The 21,614-nt window shown below is 45.2% G+C and overlaps 1 protein-coding gene across 1 annotated transcript in view; it reads left to right on the forward strand.

The window, feature by feature from the left end:
• Positions 1-21,614, forward strand: part of GGA3 (golgi associated, gamma adaptin ear containing, ARF binding protein 3) — a 109,446-nt gene that overhangs the window by 46,393 nt on the left and 41,439 nt on the right. Inside the window, exons 6-11 of the mRNA XM_088482576.1 lie at positions 5,486-5,589; positions 5,678-5,758; positions 6,555-6,692; positions 13,092-13,173; positions 13,374-13,490; positions 20,579-20,833. Of these exons, the coding sequence (XP_088338702.1) occupies positions 5,486-5,589; positions 5,678-5,758; positions 6,555-6,692; positions 13,092-13,173; positions 13,374-13,490; positions 20,579-20,833 (777 nt within the window). The remainder of the gene's footprint in view (positions 1-5,485; positions 5,590-5,677; positions 5,759-6,554; positions 6,693-13,091; positions 13,174-13,373; positions 13,491-20,578; positions 20,834-21,614) is intronic.

A 21,614-nucleotide genomic window follows, 5' to 3' on the forward strand; every position in this document is an offset into this window, starting at 1 on the left:
GTCTAAACACACTGTTTCTCCTGCTCCTGGCCATTTTTTCCTGCTCTTTTCATACAGTGATGGTCACATTATTAATATTATGCTTATTAGATTATTATTAACCGTTATTTATTTAGCGCACAGATAGGGTCTGATTTGGGAACACAGGAAGATAGAGCAAGTAACTGTGTACCTGAACAAATCATGTTAAAATTAGGAGTTCAAATACATACATTTTTTTTCTTTCATCCAAGGGGGACACTGGGACTATATAGGTATATGTGGAGCTGCAGGAGTCCTGGGCACCAAAGAGTTAACTTCTTTGGGAGCACCAAAGGCTTCTCCTCCAGACAAGAGGACAGGTAAGCAGCTCTCCACACTAAGGGGAGCCGGACTTTATAGCTGCTAACGCCACTGGCGGCTCATGGCAAGGATCGTATCTGTGTTACCGCTAGACCACTTTGAAAGCGGCTGCAACGGGGGCGCCTTTGTTCGGCGGCAGGTCCCTGGGGTTGGTCAAACAGGGGTGGAGCCTTTCACTGTTCTCTCCACCCCCAGCCTTTGGCTGGTTCCTGTCAAAGGCTCCTCTCCTAACCACTCCCAGGCACTGGGCAACCATTTTATATCAATAATCTGCCTCCCTGCACAGATAGAGGGCTCCCATATACCTCACTCTTGTGGTGCCAGGTTATTCTATTATCCTTCCTCACCTGTTGGTTGTTGGGACTATTGTGCCTAATATATTATTATTTCTGAGCACTTTTCCTTATAGCCTTAAGTTAGTCTTCAGGTTACAGTTATTATTTTTATTATCTGTACTTGTCTGATAATAATTTCTGTCTGCTTACTCATTCTTATAGCATTACTACCTGCATAGTTTATTCAGGTTATGTGTTTGTTATTTTTCTCATTGTGCCTACTTATATGTTTACTGGCAGTCACTACACTGTACTTGGGACTTACAGTAATTTGGTATCACTAGGCCACTTATTCTATTATTCGTGGTCTCTCAATTTAGTGCTCTTGCCCCCACAAACCACTTAGATTATTACTGTGTATCTGCGTGCTGTTTCACCTTTAGTGACACTATGTATTCCAAGGGAACCTCTGCAAAGATTTCCCAGGAGAGGGGTGCTCCTGTGCTGGACGCTTACATCTGCATGTTCGGCTCAGTATCACACTGGCCTTTGTGACCAGCGTTCTGTGGAGGCACAGAATGAGTCCCTGTCGGAAGTGGTGCTCCCTTCCTGTTACTTGCCATTTGGGAGTTGGCGCCTCACCAACAGCCTCCCGGAACCCCCCGTCCTCCTCAGTGGCTACCGGGGGACCTCAGCTGGCCTTTTCTCAGCCTGCTCTTGGAGACCAACAACTGACCCTCTTGGACTCAGCTTGGGTTCAGGGTTTGTCCCAGTCAGACCAGGGCTTGGTGCAGGTCTCCAGCTCCCTACATGATATGCTGGAGGCCTCAGCTAAATGCAGGTCACCCCGAAGGGATGATTTTATGCCTCCCCACTCAGGTTATGACTCCCTGTCTGACAACCCTTCGCATCTGGAAGGTGAGTTATCCCAGACATTGGAGGTTGATTCCTCCTCGGCTCAGGACGAACATTTAGCCCAGGTCATTATTGATGCCTTAGTAAAATCAGTTAAGGCTGCTTTACTTATTAAGGTTTCGCATGCCTGTCTGGTTTTAGAGGCACCCCTCTTTGAAAGAAAGAAGGAGTCGGCGATGTTGTCTCCCTCTGCTCAGCTAGAGGATATTTTGGCGGAAGCCTGGTCTCATCCTAATACGAAATTGTTGGCATCCAAGTGGATTTTGTCTTTTTATGCACTTCCTCCGGAAGATCAGAAAAAAAGGGATTTCTTCTGCAGGGTCCATAGGGTATCCACAAGCTACCTTGGGGTATAGGCGATGGCTCTGCCGTCGGCATCACACAGTTAAACTTTTAGTCCCTGGATGCACTGAGACCTCCTCTTCTATACCCCGCCCCCTGGCCAAGGCACCTTCAGTTTCGTAGGTGCCCGGCCGGAGTCGGGTCATTGCACAGAGGGGCTGCTGGACAGCCCCTGAAGATCTTCAAGAGTAGTCAGCACGGACAGTCCAGAGGACATCCGTGCTGCTACTCTGGTGCCGACCACCGGTACTGATCCGGGGAACTCGGCGGGCTCTTGGTAGTTCCAGCTAGCGGAAACCCTGGGGGTCTGGGACTGTGGGCGGATTTCACGGGGGACATTGAAGGTAAGCAGCGGCATCTGCGGTAGGCGCCCGCTGAGGCACAGTCCACTTTTTGTCCCCAGGGCTGGGGACGGCTGCGAGTGTAGCCAGGCAAGAGCCTGCGCTATCACTGGACCCCCAGGATATGGGGCTGTTGCGCGCCAGCATCCAGGGGGTTAAATGCATGCCAGGGGAGTGCGCTTTCCTGTACTGCACAGGTGGCTCCTCCCCCGCTGCACACAGCGCCATTTTCTCCCTGTGATTATGCAGGCTGTACCAGCGATCCTCACCCGGGCACACCCACTCTGAGATCTCCGGCGGCCATCTTTTTGTGCATAGACCGCTGGTCTCAACGCAGTGCGGTGCCTTGGTCCCCCCTGCATACCTCTCCTCCAGTGAGGTCAGAGTATGTACCACTATTCCCACTAGACTTTAGGTCTTGTGGTTGATTGTAGTGCCATTGTGCAGGTACTTTGTTTCTGCATGGTTTGTGACTTATGTTAGCGCTGTGTGTCTGATTTCTTCTGTCAACCATTTTACTGTCCCTAATCTTCCTCCCTTCAGCCCTCTTGGTGCCAGTATTGATAGACCCAACAATGAAGAGAATATTTTTGACATGGGTTTAGGTTGATGGGTACAAAAGGTCGACATGGGAATGACACTAAAATGGTTGACACCTGGTTTTGTTTTGTTTTTTTGTTAGAGTTAGGCACTAGCAGGGACAGTAAGGGTTAGGCACTAGGAGGGACAGTTAGGGTTAGGCACCAAGGGGAGGGTTAGGGTGAAGATTAGGGCTAGAAAAAAAAGTGTCGATCATGCCCACGTTGACCTTTTTGTCTGTCTACCTTTTGTACCTATTGACCTACATTCATGTTGACCTTTTGTTTGTCAACATTTTGTCCCTGTCGACCATTTGGTGTCGATCAATACATTGTCGATATAATGAGGCACACCCCAGAATAAACTACATAACTAAGGTGGTGGTGCTCCCCAGAGTGAAGTAATCTAGTAGATTTCTCCTCTGCAAGGTGCAAAAGTAAGAAAAAGACTCCTGTTGGGGGAATGCTTATAAAATGATTGTATAAAACATAGCTTTGATTCATTTGAGATAAAATAGGTTTTGTAGCAGCTTATGAAAAACTATGTGAATATATACGATAGTATACCTAATATTTTAGAATAGCACTTGAATATTTAGTAAGTAATGTCCATTAATAAACTCTTTCCTCTGAAGGGCAAAAATATTAATGACACAATAATGAATTATTATGTGAGAGTATGCAGTAACCCTATTGATAGAACTAAACTCTTTATAGATTATATAGTAGATACAGTGTCGTTTATTTTACACCAATAAAGGCCAATCCTATTAGTACAGAAAGTGTACACTCGGGGCCAGGTCAGTAGTAAGATGAAGGCCACTTGTTGCGTGTTTAATTGCGTAATCGCCGAGCAGTGCCCCACAAATTATGTTGTTGGTGCAGTGGAATGTCAGATACTGTTGGTCCCGTATGGCACACTTAACTTCCGTGACTACCAGAGAGTGCCCCACAGGATATCACACGTTGATAAATAAGCAACATAGGATGTAACATTCTAAGGCTGTAAAATAATAAGTTTCATCCAAGATAAAATCTCTAAGCACAGTACCTGCTCACATTAAGGGCAAACACAGTATGAAACTACCACAGATCATTTCTTAAGGGAAAAATAATAATAATCATAGAAAACAAGATATCGTACGATCATATGGTAATTCCCTTAAGAAAAATAAGAGCAATCCCAAAGACAACATAACACAGCAAAAAATATATGCACTCTGTCTTGTAAAAAAAACACTACCCAACATAGATGTATAGATAATGTGAATATTGCAGATTGTGGTTATTCTCTTTATACTGGAGTTATAATGTCCGGTCCCCGGATGCCGGGGCTTCTATTGTTCGACTTTTTGCCATTGGGACATAGGACGGTGGATATGAGAGTCCCGGTATCAGGTGTGCAGACAAGAAGAAAGGAAAGAAGGCGCCTCTGCTGTCTGTATGTGGTTAACCACAAAGCTTCCCTGTTACTCAAGCATTGCAGGGAATGCAGTGTGGACCAGATGAGAGAGCACCTGTAAAAAGGAAATATGTGTATTCAGTTCAGATGAAGTGCTAGAGTTGCAGTCCCGCCTGCGCAGACCAGATACTGCCTGTGGTCCCGGGTTTCACCTGCTGAGGACTTGTTCCTTCTGTACCTTGCAGAGGACAAATCTACTAAATTATATAATAGGCAAAAATGGCTTTTGTCTACTCACAATGCCAGAGAAATGCAAATTAAAAATAGAAAATACTCCTGCTTGCAATTAGATGTTAAATTCCAAGAGCATCATGAAGGGATAACAAGGTGTTAAGTTGAAGGTGAGATGTTTTGTGATGATTTCATGATAAGTTAAATAACCTGTCTAAAAGGTTAATAGGCTCAAGGAGGACAGAAACCTCAAGTGGAGCAGAAAGGGCAAAGCATAAATATCATCAGATAGCGTCCACTGATTATCCACATTATCGCATAATGCATTGAGTTCTAGCAGTTAGTCCAAAATTATGGCACAGGTGCACTTTAAGCAGTATGCTATCACACTAGGGGGTATATTTACTAAAGTGAGAGTTTTTAGAAGTGGAGATGTTGTCCCTAGCAACCAATCAGATTCTAGCTATTATCTTATAGAAGGTGCTAGTTAAGTAGAATCTGATTGGTTGCTATGGGCCACATCTCCACTTCTAAAAACTCTCACTTCAGTAAATATCCCCCTAGATATTTTGTGAAAATCTGTTTTAAGCCTCCTTAACTTATTTTTAAACCTCTTGCCCTTTATTCGTGCTAGTGTTTCAGTGACGTCACCTGCCTGGGACACCGGCCATTTCCTTAGTTTAATAGAGTTCTGATATTTAGAATTGTTGGGCACCTTTGTTGCCCTTTATCATTTGACTAGGCTAGAAATGAGAGCTGACTCCTATATTGAAAATTGCCATAGTCCTCAAGTAAGGAGCTAGCTGTGTGTGAGATCATCCGATGCTCAGAGATCATTATGGAGACTGTCCGGCAGAGGTCAGTCACTAGGAAACTGCCGTGCTCAATTTAGCAAATGGTGGAGGGTTCCTGTGGGGACCCCATCTATGTTATTACTGTGGTTAAGGTACAGTTATGATACAGAATAATTTCACATATTTTCTTAGTACACGTAAATACTACTTCATCTTCCCTGTATGATCATTTCAACCTTTGCGCCTCTTTTCCACAACTCCCTAGGTATTGTCCTCTCTGACCCTGTGATACCAGCGGATTGCACATTGATCCCTTCACCTCCAGTTCGACCCAAAAATCCAATATTTGATGATGAAGAGAGGTCTAAGGTAGGAGAATGGATATTTGTTAGGTGTTACATCCTGCTTTTCATATCACCTTTTTTTACATGTATGTACATTTTACCACATTTCCCAGTTGTTGGCCAAATTGTTGAAAAGTAAGAACCCAGATGACCTCCAAGAAGCGAACAAGTTGATTAAATCCATGGTTAAGGAGGTGAGTGTGTACTTATTTTACTTTACCCTGAATTAAATTATTGAATTGTGTTTCCTATGTTAAAAATGTATAAATAAGTCTAAATTAGAAAATGTTGGCAAAATTAATAATGTAATAACATTGGGGTGTACGACTAAATTGTAAACGGTTTTAGTAATTGTTAACCTTGTTCCTGATTATTTAGAAGAAAAGGGAGGAGTGGGAGAATGTCAGTTAGTAGAGCCAGTGGTTAAGACCCTTAACAGAGCAGAGCTTAAATTGTGCTTATTAAAAAGCCATGTGATTTATTTAGCTGCTTTCATTAATTTATAAGAATTGCATGCATGTTTTCAACAGAGTGTGTAAACAACACATAAATGAGTTTTTAGTGTGATCATATTTACTCTAATGCAGTGGTTCCCAAACTGGGTCATATGGCACCCTGGGGGGCCTCGGGTGCCTCAGGTTGGTGGTCCAGTACCAAATAAAATTATTTTTAGTTAGTTTAATAGGCATAACCAGTGCTAATGTGGACAAAAAGAAGTGCAGCCCTGTCAACCAGCACATAACTGAACCTATGGGTGACATATAAGCACAATTTACTTAATTTAATTTTTGCTTAATTTCGCAATAACAAAATTTGGGCCCAGGGGTGCCGTTGAAAAAATGCTGATACTCTAGGGCGCCGCAGTTCGAAATAGTTTGGGAACCACTGCTCTAATGGTAATGCTACTATTCTGCCAGCCAGGCCTTAGAAGCACTTTCCATATTAAAATGCTCTTCCTATACTAAATCCTTGCATGCCTGCAATCCTCAGGATGAAGTGAGAATACAGAAGGTGAGTAAGCGTGTCCACACTCTGGAGGAAGTGAATAATAATGTGAAGCTGTTGCAAGAAATGTTGATACATTATAACAAAGAAGAATCATCAGAAGGGGACAAGGAGCTCATGAAGGTGAGTGATTGGCAGTGCATCTAATCTAATAGGACATGTTAAGGGGTGTTCCTATAACTAGACCTGTTTTGGGACCTAAATAAAAAGTACAGATTGGGTTTTATGGTTAAAGAAAACTTGAGATCATGTGGATATTCCAGTTTTTAATTTCATAATAGTAGGAGTTTTGTATGTATGTATTTGAGAGAATGTAGTGATTTGTTAAATGTTCTGGGCTAAGGATATTGGGCCTGATTCAGCATGGTTCACTATTCTGCTTATACAAACACAACGCAGCTGCTAATATCAGCGGTGACATGTAAATGTTTGCATTCACATTGCGATCGCAGCCTGACATAAGGACGCCCACTTCCCCTTACTGACATCTGTATACTAGGGAAACCAGTGGCGTAACTATAGAGGGTGCAGGGGGTGCGCTTGCTATGGGGCCCGGCGGCCCAGCAAGCAACCCCCTGCACCCTCCATAGTAACACCACTGCGCTAGGTGTACTCTGCGGCGAGCAGGTGGGCGGTCTGATGGCCGTGACTGTGGGGGCTTCTTATGGCTGGTCACTGTGCTTCCACCCCACACCTGTCCCCCGATGCGCATTTGAAGAGCCAGTAGTGAGTCTCCTCCAGACGGCGGCCAGGGAGTGGGACTGTGAGAGCCTGAGGATCGCGTGTGGTGCAACAAAGCAGCAGCACGATGAGCGGCACCTACAGAGTGAGGTACTCTGTGTCAGAGAAACTGTGGTGCTGCATTCTGCTCGCTCTTTTTAAATATAATATGACAATTAGAGTTATATTACACACAGTAACACACACATATATATATATATATATATATATATAAAATATTACCAGTGTGTATATTTATATGTATATACATGTATATACAACCCTGAGTTGGGGGGCCCTTTAAAAATATTTGCAATGGGGCCCACAAAGTTCTAGTTACGCGCCTGAGGACAACATAGAGAAACAAAAACCAATTTATTAATTTGTACAATATCTAAATCTATATATAGACTAGGGTAAGTGTGTTTGACACCTGTGTCAAACACACTTACCCTGGTCTATATATAGATTTAGATATTGTACAAATTAATAAATAGTTTTTTGTTTTTACACTACAGTCGAAGGCTAGTTTTTTTTTACACAAATTCCAATCAGTTGAGCGCACCTGATATCTATATTAATCCATTGTCTAAGAGAGGTGGACCCCTCTTTGTTGGGTGCTGCCACAGATTGTGGACCTAGGGCCTGATTCAGACCCGGACGCTATTTGCGGCCGCTCGCTGGCTAAAAGGGGCCGGCTATTTAAATCATGTGCTCGCACTGCATCGCGTAACGCCGCCCACTAAGTAATAGCGAGTGGCTGCACTATGCGCTCGCACCTTTATAAAGACGCCCCTTTGCCACTTGCAACACACGTCATATCCGGCAGTTGTAGGATTAATCGGGAACATCGACAGCCATCGGAGCTGCTCGCAGCGCTTGTGGTAGCCTTTTCCCACCACAACATTGTGAGCAGTTCTGACTAAAATACAACCCAGTCACGTGTGTAATGACGCTACTTTGCTAATTATGCACACCCATTAAACGCCGTTCTGACGGTCGGGCACGCCTGCTTTCGCACATCCACACCCTCGTTTACAAGCACCTTCCCCTGTTACCACCCACAAACGGCACTATCTGTCACTCAAAATAGCGGCCCAACTGCCGGCTACGGGCGAGCACTTTCCCATTGCAATGACTGGTTCACGCACGCGCATTGCGACTCATACGCATGCGCAGATTGTGAAAAATCGCTCAATGCGAGCGAGCGCGGCATAGCGTCCGGGTCTGAATCAGGCCCCTAGTCCAAAACTTCCCAGAGCGCAGGTTACCCTAAATGAGTTACAACATAGAAAAACAATCGGTAACATCGAGTAACATCGGACCCATACTCACATTTAAGGGAGGTCAGACCTCACTGAGGAATTACTTCAGCACACACTATGAGGCCTCAGGCTGCGTATGGCATCACAGTGGATAATTAATGCACACTCCTGCAATGCCGTCCCAACGCACTGGCACGCCTTCGTTAGCCCGACCGCCCCCATCACCACCCACAAACGGCACTTCCTATCAATCACTCTGCCATGGGTCTGCGTAGCCTCTGCGATCGCAGTCCCGATCGCAATAGCTAGATTGCGCACGCGCACTGCGATGCATGCACAGAATGCAACAATCGGCCGATTGCGTGCGTATAAGTAACTGTGTTTCTTGCTGAATCAGGCCCATTGTCTGGAGAGTTACAGACGCTTAATCCTCAATCGATTTCTCTACCAAATTGTGCCTAGTGCAGTGGTTTTATTTACACTATTTCTCTATAATGATATAGTGAGTTTTGAGTATTTCTATTATTCCAGCTCTGTGAAATTTTTAAACCCTGCCATTAGGCCGCACCCACCATTGTACATGGAAGGGATGATCACTGAATTGGTATTTCCATAGAAGGTTTATACTCACTCACCTTCTAAATACAAAAATAGTAATCTTGGTAGTTATGTCAATAGGGAGGTTTGAGAAAGGAATAATGGGATTGTGAGACATGGCAACGACAAATACAGCCATGTGGGAGAAAAAAATATTAAATCCAATATTTTTTTTATTTTTATTTCTGGTGAGCATTGGATATATACAGGGGTATTCAATATGGGTGCGATAACATCGTTTTTGCGTTAATATCGCAATTATGACGTCGTTATCGCAGGTTTTACTTTTACACTGTATTCAATATCAAAGACTTATCGCATTTTTGAAAATTCGAAGTAAAAAAACGGGGATAAGTTTTCACCATTGAATAGGTGTCGAAAAAAAGTGCAGAATTGGGGTTTAGGGGTGCAGGCTTAAAAAAAAATAGCCTGCACCCTTCAGAATGACCCCTTGAAACGATCTGTGTCAAAAAATAAAAAAAAAAATATCTGGACACCCCAAAAAAAGCACTTTGAATTTGGGGGCCAAAAAAAAAAATGTTGGGGAACAAAGTTAAAAAATAGCGAACCTGACTCTGGGGGGGTCCCCAAGTATGCCCCAGGTGTTTTTTAATTGCAGCTCCTTGCGCAAGTGGGTTTTTCACGATTTTTTCAAGTCTGTTTAGCAACTTTAAAATATGCTGACCCCCATTTTCAAGTACCCCAAATTTGCTGGGCATAGTTATTTTTCCCCAAAAAAAATTTGAAATGCTCTTCTGCACCACTTTCTTCAAAGTCGCATTTATGCACTTGCCGCGGCTATTAGAAAGCCTGACTTCCTTCAGGAGTTAAAAATGGGGGTACCCATAGTGATCCCCCATGTCTAGACATCATTAGGGGGGTCCCTAGAATATTTTCTGAAAATGCCCGTTTTTGTTAACCTGTTAAAAAAATTTGTAAAAATTTAGAAAAAAATGACATAAGGTCCCCCCCCCAAAAGCCAAACCAGCCCCAGGCTAGCCAGCCAGTGGTGGTTTCTAAAAATACGGGGAACAAAATGTGTAGAGTTCCACCGTATTTTAGAAACCAACACCAGGCTGCAGGGACTAGTGCTGGTTTTAAATATAGGGGCAAAAACGACGTGGGGTACCCCCCTATATTTAAGACCAGCACCAGACCCAACCGACCGGGGTGCAATGCCACAGCCTGGAGACCCAATCACCGGGGCTCCAGGTCCAAAGCATTACACCCCAAGTCGGTCAGCGCAAGCCGGTGATCTCGGGGGAGTCGGGGACCCCCCCAAAAAGGGTCCCCCCTCTCCCGAGCACCACAGGCTTATGCTGAAGCCTGGGGCTCTTCCCCATACCCCTTGCTTGGTGGGTATGGGGGTAATAGGGGGGCCAAATAGTGTAACACTATTGTACTTTACAGTGGAACTACAAGTACCAGCATGCCTGCCATTTTGCACTTGTGGAACTACAAGTGCCAGCAGACATGCGGCACCTGTAATATCACTGTGAAATAAATAGTTAAAAAAAGACAAAACACACACACCGTGCCCAGTATAAGTTTGTTACACACACCTGCCCATTCACACATACTTACCTATACCAGAAGTTTCTGTCCCCTTGTCAAGTAGAAATCCATGGTAGCTGGCCCTGCAAGAAAGATTTCATACTCACCTACATCCAGCGCTGGTCTCCGCAGTAATCCATGGGTGTTTTAAAACAAAAAAATGTGTTACCCGATCCACGCTACAAGCTATGTGTATATGTGTTGTTACACATACACACACATAGCCCCCGAATGGCCGCTGCCGGCACTTCACGGGGCATTGCAGTCCTGAGAGCCAATCAGCGCCGCGCTGACTGTAGCGCGGCCGCTGATAGGCTCCGGCAACTGACAGTTCCCACGTGTGTGAGTCAGCCCACGTGGGAACTGTCAGTTGCCGGAGCCAATCAGCGGGCGCTCTACAGTGAGCGCTGCCGCTGATTGGCTGATGGGACTGCAATGCCCCGTGAAGTCCCGGCAGCGGCCATTCGGGAGCTATGTGTATGTGTGACAACACACATACACATAGCTTGTAGCGTGGATCGGGTAACACGTTTTTTTGTTTTAAAACACCCATGGATTACTGCGGAGACCAGCGCTGGATATAGGTGAGTATGAAATCTTTCTTGCAGGTCCAGATACCATGGATCTCTACTGGACAAGGGGACAGAAACTTCTGGTATAGGTAAGTATGTGTGAATGGGTAGGTGTGTGTAATAAACTTATACTGGGCACGGTGTGTGTGTTTTGTCTTTTTTTAACTATTTATTTTACAGTGAAATTACAGGTGCCACATGTCTGCTGGCACTTGTAGTTCCACAAGTGCAAAATGGCAGGCATGCTGGCACTTGTAGTTTCACTGTAAAGTACAATAGTGTTACATTATTTGGCCCCCCTATTACCCCCATACCCACCAAGCAAGGGGTATGGGGAAGAGCCCCAGGCTTCAGCGTAAGCCTGTGGTGCTCTGGAGAGGGGGGACCCTTTTTTGGGGGGTCCCCGACTCCCCCGAGATCACCGGCTTGAGCTGACCGACTTGGGGTGTAATGCTTTGGACCTGGAGCCCCGGTGATTGGTTCTCCAGGCTGTGGCATTGCACCCCGGTCGGTTGGGTCTGGTGCTGGTCTTAAATATAGGGGGTACCCCACGTCGTTTTTGCCCCTATATTTATAACCAGCCCTAGTCCCTGCAGCCTGGTGTTGGTTTCTAAAATACGGTGGAACCCTACACATTTTGTTCCCCGTATTTTTAGAAACCACCACTGGCTGGCTAGCCTGGGGCTGGTTTGGCTTTTGGGGGGGGGCCTTATGTCATTTTTTTCTAAATTTTTACAAATTTTTTTAACAGGTTAACAAAAACGGGCATTTTCAGAAAATATTCTAGGGACCCCCCTAATGATGTCTAGACATGGGGGATCACTATGGGTACCCCCATTTTTAACTCCTGAAGGAAGTCGGGGTTTCTAATAGCCGCGGCAGGGAAAAAACACCTTGCAAAGCTATTTAAAAACCCGACTTTCTTAAGCAGGCAAAAACGGGGTTACCCATAGTGATCCCCCATGTCAGGACATCTTTAGGGGGGGTCCCAGGCATATTTCCCGAAAATTCCCGTTTTTTTCCTTAAATGGGCTCAAGGGTGATTTTTTGAAAAACAGGGATAATTTTTCTAAGCACTATAGCAAGTGAAAAAAAAATACAGAATAGAGGTTTGGGGGTGTAGGCTTATAATAAATAGCCTGTAGTTTTGGGAATGTCCCCTTAAAAGGAAATGTTAAAAAAAAAATGTCCTACCAAAAATCGGGACACCCTTAAAAAAAATAAATTTGGGTTTAAAAAAAAAAATAGGGACACCCCAAAAAATTAATTTAAAAATTGGGGTGAAAAAAAAAATGGGAAAAAATTGTTAAACAATAGGGAAATAGGTTCAGGGCTATTCTGCAAGTATGCGGCAGGTGTTTTCTAGAATAGATTTATAGCGGCAGGTGCACAAATGCAGAATTTTTAAAAACTTACTTTAGGGACTTAAAAATATGCTAGTACCCATTTTCATACTCATAGTGATCCCCCATGTTTTTACAACTTTAGGGGGGTCTTACAAATTTTTTATGGAAAAAATCGTAACTTTACGCAAATCCAACTTCGGAGGTTCTCGTTTTCGACGATTTCAAATTGAATACGGGGATACGCGGGAGCGCGCCCGATACTTTAACCAGAAAAAAACTCCGATATGAAACGTAAACTTCGGCAATGAAGTTAACGTTTCATATTGAATACCTCTCATAGTGTGATATATACAGTGTCTTATGTAGATGTGAGGATATGGTTTAAAAATTCCAAGTGTTGCATTATCCTTCAGGTGGTTCAACTACTGTAGATACAGTAACTAGGCAATTCCTCTGAATTTCCTCTAGGAGCTGTTTGAGAGATGTGAAGCCAAGAGACTCACCTTGTTCAAAATGGCCAGTGAAACCGAAGACAACGATAGCAGCCTGGGTAGGAGATTATTATGTCTGTGTATATTTGGATTTCCGTATGATTGATGGGGGTGTATTCCTTGTTGCATATTTGAATTTTGGATGTTATTGTCGTTTGGATTTACTTGTTATCTGTTTAACATTGTAACACATTTGACATGTTGGATTTCATTTCCTAAATGTTTACATTGATGGCTATTTCTTGGGTCACTTATACAGGGGACATCCTTCAAGCTAGTGACAATTTATCTCGCGCCATCAATTTGTACAAGAAAGTCGTAGAAGGTCAAGACATCAACGGGGAAATGGACCTTCCAGAGCTAAAAGACAGTAAAGGTCACTGCCACTCTGTTATTATAATTACTTTCCTTTTGTGTATGTATTTATATATATTCCATGTCATAAAACCATTTATTGTCTCAACTAGCTTCTACTCACTTGGAAATATTTTTAGAATCTTCAATACATATAGTCTACTAGCTGGGATACCTGGCGTTGCCCGAGTTGAAGACTGGACCCTGAAGTCCATCTGCAGCCTTAATTTTTTACATTGTCCTCGCCTATAACCCCATTCCACTGTGACTGAGCAGTGGTTTTCTTTTCAACTTAGGGTGTTATCTTGATTCCACCAAGATCAGGAGATTGTTTTACTGGCTTTATGATATTCTGACCCTGATAGCCCTCCCTGCTTCTTGGATGTTGTCCAGGCATTGCAGGTTTGTGTGGACCAAACTGCATCCATTTGGAAGTCAGAAATCTCTTGGTCTGCTTTGACGCTCACAGTTGGGGCTGGCCTGCCTCGAAGCAATCTGTGGCTCGCTGGATTACTTCTACAATTAAGCAATCTTATGTTGCTTTGAGCGAGCCCGTGCCTGATCCTATCCCGGTGGCTCAACAGGGTGAATCAGTTGAACAGCTACTGGTCTACTCGGTTCTCGGTGCACACTTTCACACTTTTGTGGCCAAAGTTGCTAGTTTTGTCTGTAACTTTTTACGATGCGTCAGAATTGGCCAAATCGCTCAAGATATCGTCTAGTATGTACCCAGCTTTAATGTACTTCTTATCCATTTGTCACGCTCTTGATCAAACTGCTTTTCGCTCCTCCTTTCGAGGGGGAGCATCGGTTAGAGGTCAGGCTGCTCTGGGATGATTTTTCCCCAGCAGGGGTTCGGCTCCATGGGGCAGGTTTTCTGGTGCCTACAGGTGCTTGGGAGCAAAGGCTCCTGAGAAGCCTACCACCTGACGGGGTCTCTGCCCGCCTAGGCCGGTTGGGGGGCTGGCGGCCGCTTCCTCCAATTCAAGGACCTGTCGGTGGCGTTGACGGCCGATCCCTGGGTGAGGGGCATCGTCTCTCGAGTCTGTCATCGACCTCAGGGGTCCGCCGCCGCAACTGGCCTTCCCCGGCACGCGGAGAAGAGAATGGCCTTGGAACAGGCTATCCGTTCTCTGCTTTCGGAATGAGTTATTGTTCCGGTATTGCAACAGAAACTGGGATTTTACTCCAACCTTTTCCTTGTTCGGAAGCCCAATGGCACCTATCGCCTGATCTTGAATCTAGGGCCTTGAACACCAGACTGTGGGTGGACCGTTTCCCCATGGAATCTCTCCAATCAGTGATCCAGGGAATGTCTGGCAACAAATTTGTGGGCTTGCTCGACGTCAGAGATGCATACCTACACGTTCCTATTTGGCCAGATCACCACTCTTTCCTCAGGTTCACAGTCGGTCAGGCACACTACCAGTTTCAGGCCCTGCCATTCGGCTTGGCAACAACCCCACGCGTCTCCACGAAGATCATGGCAGCTATGGCGAGCCTGCTGCACGCAGTCGGGCATGGAAAATTGGGAGGTGGACTTCCTCAGCAGGACCACCTTCCTGCCATCTGGAGGACTTCCTTCAGTTGGTATGGAAGTGGGGCCTTCCAGAGCTGCACCTGATGGCGTCTCGGCACAACTGCAGGGTTCCCCGATTTTGTGTGAGATCCAGGGACCCAATGGCCTTCGCAGTGGATGCTATGACCGTTCTATGGAACTTCCGTCTGGCATATATTTTTCCTCCTATTCCCATGTTACCTCAGGTACTCTGGCGGGTCAGGGAGCAACAGGTTCCGGTGATTCTTGTGGCTCCGAACAGGCTGCGCAGGTCGTGTTTCACCGTCGTTCTCAAGCTGGCCATAGGTCCCGGTTGGCTCCTTCTGCAGCGACCAGATCTGCTTCTCCAGGGTCAGTTTCAGCACGAGGACCTTCCTCGATTTGGCTTTGACAGCCTGGTTGTTGAGACCGAGCTCTTAAAAGCTAAAAGGTTTTCCCCTTCTGTTGTCCGTACTATGTTGCGGGCTCGGAAACCGGTTTCGTTGCGCAGCTATCACAGGGTCTGGAAGACCTTCATCTTGTGGAGTGAATAGCGCGAAGTTCACACATCCCGGTTTCACATTCCGAGGCTGTTCGCTTTCCTTCAGGGAGATCTGGAAGCCGGCTTGCGGCTTCGTTCATTGAAAGTACAGATTTCGGCTCTTGTCAATTTATTTTCAGCTGCACCTGGCCCTCCTGCCAGAGATTCAGACTTTTTTGCAGGGAGTGTTACGGGTTCAACCTCTGTTTCAGCCGCCAGTGGCTCCGTGGGATCTAACCTTGGTCCTCTCCGCTCTTAAGCAGGCTCCCTTTGAGCCTTTGGATACCATGGACCTTAGATTTGTCATGTGGAAATTGGTTTTCCTTATAGCCATTGCCTAAGCTCAGAGTTAGGGGCCTTGTCTTGCAGACCGCCATTCCTCATATTCCATGACGATCGGGCGGTTCTCAGAACAGTTCCTTCATTCAAACTGAAAGTTGTTTCGGCTTTCCACTTAAACCAGGAAATTGTCTGTCCTGTGTTTTCCCCATCGGAGACTTCCCAGGACCTGGATGATCTAGCTCTGTTGGACGTCGTCTGGGCCCTGCGGACCTACTTGGAAAGGACTTTGACCCTACATCGGACGGATTCCCTACTGGTTCTCTGTGACGCTCAGAAACGTGGCTGGCCGGCTACAAAGCAGACCATTGCACGTTGGATCAGCTCAGTCATCTCTAGAGCATATGCTGATGCGGGGCGGCTGGCACCGGCCAGGGTGTTGGCTCATTCTACTCAGGCAGTGGCAACCTCCTGGGCGGCGCATCACGGGGCCTCGGCTGAACAAGTCTGCCGCCCAGCTAACTGGTCCTCTGTCCACATGTTTGCGCGTTTGTACAGGTTTCATGCTTTTGCCTCCGGCGACGCCCACTTTGGGCATACAGTTCTCCGGTAAGGCAGCCTGAGCATTCCCTCCCCTGGGGCTGGCTTTGTAACGTCCCATGGTCCAGTGTCCCCCAGCCTTGATGAAAGAGAAAAGGGGATTTTTGGTTACTTACCGTTAAATGCTTTTCTCTGAATCAGGCTGGGGGACACTGCGTTCCCTCCCTCATGCTCAGTCGTGCTGCGTTGTATTTTTGACAACGTTGGTCCCTGCTGTACCATTAATTTGGTTATTGCTTTAACATTTTCACTGCGTTACTGCTTCACCTTACCAGGCATTTTTGAAGTTGTACTGCAGTCATAGGGTTGCAGAGGGGAGGAGCTTGGGTTAAAGTTAAAGAGTTTGGAAAGTGCCAGCTCCTTGCAGTCCCATCTACAACCCCATGGTCCAGTGTCCCCAGCCTGATTCAGAGAGAGGATTCAACGGTAAGTAACCAAAAATCCCCCTTTTTTCATAATGTGACCTTGAAATGTATAAGTCAATATTTAAATATAAATCTATTTTTTATGAAAACTATTTACCCTTAACTTCAAAACAAGACCAACTTGAAAGTTCTAGCACAATTAGAAGCAAAGTTATGATTCGTTTTAGTTGACCTTGCAAGCATAAATTTTTAATTTTTTGTCATGTTTGTTACCCTATTGCATGAACACCGTGTTTCACTGAGGGCTAAAATTTTACATATGAAAGTTACTTTATGCCGTCTACCATCCTACCAAATATGAATGAGATGGTCGGGTTGAAAAGTTATTTTTTTTGTGATGATTTTGCATGAAACTACCATACCATTAGAGTAACCATTATAAACTTGTTCAGTTACCGATGACCTCTGCAAATCACACAACAAGCTAATTGACCACCACCTGACATCAGTTGTAATAGTTTTGATTACTTCATAATAAAACCGCCTGTACCTTAACGATTCCATTGCTTAGTACTACATGGTAATGCAAATAATTCGCTGTGGATCTAAAGGTGCTTTCAAAGGGGCTGTGGGATAAAGTTGTGGAAAAGCACAAGTTAGGGGAAGGATACAAAAAGAGATCAAATGCTGAGTTCCGTTCAAAGTATTATTTAGAAGTGGAAAGCGTATGGGACCACCAACACCTTGCCTAGAGTGGTTTGTCATTGCAAACAGGATGACAGAGCCAGAAGGATATTGAGCAGGGAAGCTACCAAGAGGCCAATAGCAACTTTGAAGGACTTACAAGATTACATTGCTATGGTTGGTCGGTCTGTGCATGTGACAACTATCTCATAAGCTTTACATAAAAGCTGGCCTGTATGACAGTATGGCAAGAAAATAAATCTCTTCTGAAAAAGAGTCACACACAGGCCCTGATTCAGAGCCGAACGCTTTTTGTGAGCGCTCGCTCTGAATCAGGGCGGCCTCTTTTGTTTTTTTGGGCGGCCTCCAGGCCGCTCGCTAAGCTGTGGGTGACCATCCACAGCTTTAGCGGGCGGCCAGGTGATGGTCGCGATGGTCAAGACCATCAGGCTTACGACGAGACCCTTCTGTTAGGGTCTCGTTCCCGCAAGACCCAGTGAGCTTCCTTCTCTAATAGAGCAGGAAGCTCACTACTGACATCACGAGTGATGTCAGTAGGGCCACCCACAAACGGCAGGTGTTCCTTCAGGAACGCCTCCGTTTGTCCAGCCACCCCCTCCCGCCTACAAAACGGGACGAGCTGTCGATCAACATTGACAGCTGCCCCATTTGTAGCGAGCCCTGGAGCGAGTGAATTGCTCACTCGCTATGGGGCTTGTGCGCAGTGCCCCACCGTCGACCCGCTTGCGAGGGCTGTGCGCTCGCGGAGCAGGTCTGAATCAGGCCCACAGCCTTATTGATGCTGTTAAAAAAAAATAGCACAGAACAACACCAAGTGCTATGTGTGTAGGAAACCAAACCAAGCATACCACCAAAAACCCACTATACAGTCTGTGAAGCATAGTGGTGGCACTATTATGTTGTTTGGGTGTTCTCTTGAGCAGGGACTGGGCAATTGGTCAGGATTGAAGGGAAGGGCTACCACGTACACCCAAATTCTTGAGGAAAACCTTCTGGACAGCTGAAGATGGTCAGGTGGTTCCCTTTCCAGCACAACAATAACCATAAACATATTGCCAAGTAAACAACGCAGTGGTTTAAGGATAGAAAGGTTGAATGTCCATGAGTGGCCAAGTCAGAGCCCAGACCTAAATTTGATAGAAAATCTGTGGATGGACTGGAAGGGGTTGGGTACGGGATGCTAGCACTCAGGATCCTGGCGGTCAGAATCCCAACGCCGGCATCCCGACAGGATTAGGATACCGACACATGTCGGTAAGTATCCTCCCTCCCTCTCCACAGCCTAAATCTAACCACACATTCCACCACAGCCCAACATCCCCTCCCCCAACCCTAACCTTCCCCCTGGTGCCTAACCCCCCCTCTAGTGCTTAACCCTAACCCCAGTACTTACTGTCGGGATGCTGGCGCCGGCATTCTGAGCGTCAGCATCTCGACTGCTGGGATATAAACTACATCCCACTGGAATAAAGCACTACATCGCTGCTCACCACAAAATTTGACTGAACCTGAACAATTCTGCAAGAAAGAATAAGCAAATATTCCCCAATTTGGGTGCCCATAGCTGGTAGTGGCATATCCAAACAGACTGATGACTGTAATTGCAGCAAACGGAGGCTCTACAAAGTAATGACTCGGGAATGATCACTTTTCCAACCTTGTTGTTCTAGTTTTAATTTTTTTTAATTAATTTTCCAAACTGTTCGTACACACTTCACTAGTTTAATGTGGTAAGGTGAAATGTGTAAATAAAGCTAGAAAAAGTGAAAAAATTTATTTTATTTTCCAGGGTGTAATGTGTGACAAATGTAAAGGGTTTGGTATGATGATTTCTATTGGTACACAATGCATTTAGTTTATTTCTTCTACCTGGTGCAATCTTACATTAACATCAGGTTGCAAAGGACTACAACCTGATGTTAATGTTTCTGTTGGCCCTCACATCCACAATGATGGCAAGCTTTTATCTTACTTTCTTCTACGCCTGTATTCCACTTATTTGCAATTTTTTAATTATTTTATTTTGCCCAAGATGATGTCAAGGATTTGTTTGCTTGTAGTTTGGTTTTCTGCTGTCTGAAGAATGAGGCCTTGCTGCATTCCTAACATTAGTGAGGGCAAATTACGTACATGTAAACAGAAGCTTCATATTTCAGTTATGGATCTTAGGGCCTGATTCAGACCCGCTCGCAAGCGTGTCGATGGTGGGGCACTGCGTACGCCCTGGAGCGAATGAGAAATTCACTCGCTCCGGGGCTCGCTGCAAACGGGGCGACTGTCGATGTTGATCGACAGCTCGCCCGTTTTGTAGGCGGGGAGGGGTGGTGACTGACCAAACGGAGGCGTTCCTGAAGGAACGCCTGCCGTTTGTGGGCAGCTCTACTAAAGCGGGAAGCTCACTGGGGCTTGCGGGAACGAGACCCTACCACAAGGGTCTCGTCGTTACCATCACCTGGCCGCTTGCAAAAGCAGGAGGCCGGAAAAAAAAAAAGCGGCCCCATGATTCAAAGCGAGCACTCGCTTTTTGCGAGCGCCTCTGAATCAGGCCCTTAGTTCAGTGTGTGGGTCTTAGGCAGGATCATAGGATTTATACGCAATCCATTCAGGTTTTCATTTTGCAGGATAGTCACAACTTTGTCAAGGTTACCACTTTAACAGAGGAGTTGATTTATTATGGGCAATCAATCAACCAGACTTTCTGAGCATCCATGCACGCCACATATATATTTTGCATCTTAATGCAATAATTGAATCTTTTTGCATTAACTGATGTGATTATTAGGCAGAAGATTTGTCAGGTGGCTGTTCCCTTCCTGGGTGTTGGAGACTTCAACTATTTTGCTGTCTCCACAAAGTACAATAGAGGGATGAGACCAGGGAAGGGAATAAATGATTCCCAGGAAACAGCTTCAGTTCAGAATTAAATAATCAGAAAAAAAAAACTTCAGAATTCCTTTATTCAAAAGCCGGAGTGACTGTAAGACATTTACAGAGCCTCACATGTTTTTTTTTTCACCTGTGTACTGATCATCTCAGAGCTGTATGTTTCTGTCAGTCTAACCATACTCATTCTCCTTATCCAGAAGGGACAAAGTGCAGTACCCAGCTACCTACTCTGATTGATTTGGCGGGATTTGAACCTTCCATTCCTCCAGTGGATCCAGAACCACTCCCTTCAGTAGCACAGCAACTGCCAGCACTCATTCCCATCCTTCCTCCTCCTCCACTTATTCCAGCGCATTCCCACACTCGCTCATCTCATCCAGATCACACGGCCACTCAAATGAGCAGTGCATCCAACTCTCTGAGCTTGCTGGATGAGGAGCTGCTGCATCTAGGTAACTCAGCTTTGTCCTTGTTATTTGTCTCATTTCATATTCAATTGGTTTCATTATTGGACTTTGTCATGGCTGAAAGTGCCAGGCTGCCACAGTGCACAAAATGACTATATATACCCCATATATCATAACATTCCTTTTCTAAGTCGCTATAGAATAACATAACTAAGGAGGCATAGTTGACCCCTACTATGATACTAAATCATGTATATAAACAATACAATATTAAGACAACACTTGAATTTTATTCTGGCGCGCAAGGTTTATCCATTAGCAAAGGTTCGAAACCTGAGCTCAAAGACATAATTAATTGGATTTTATAGTTAAACTAAGATGATGGGATTAAACACAGGAAGCAAGTAACAGAAAATGGCAGCTGCTCAAATCAATCTGGCAGTGCTCTTCAGGTGCATGAAAGGGAGGGGTCATACCAAGTTGAAAAAGGGGGGGGTAACCCCCTATTGTTCCTCAGCACACTGAATTGCACCTGCAACAATACATGAAGACTATATGGTGATAGAAATTCAGAGATATTAGTTGCATGCATTTGCAAATCCATGGTAAGCTGCTAGGCCACGTCACGGCTTCTCTGTTACTAGCAGTCCCTAACACTAAGGGGTTCACGTCCGGGGCGCAGGGCACCCCAAAAAACGTCCAGCCCAGGACCCCCCCCAAGGCATCACACGAAAAAAGGAAGAAGGGCGACAGTGAAGTAAAGTATAGATGTGTAAGACTAATTAATAAGTGTTGAAAAAGGGTTAAAATATATGTGAAAAAATGA

This window comes from Taudactylus pleione, unplaced genomic scaffold (genome assembly GCF_031769625.1).
Source record: "Taudactylus pleione unplaced genomic scaffold, aTauple2 ptg000290l, whole genome shotgun sequence".
NCBI classification, from domain to species: domain Eukaryota; kingdom Metazoa; phylum Chordata; class Amphibia; order Anura; family Myobatrachidae; genus Taudactylus; species Taudactylus pleione.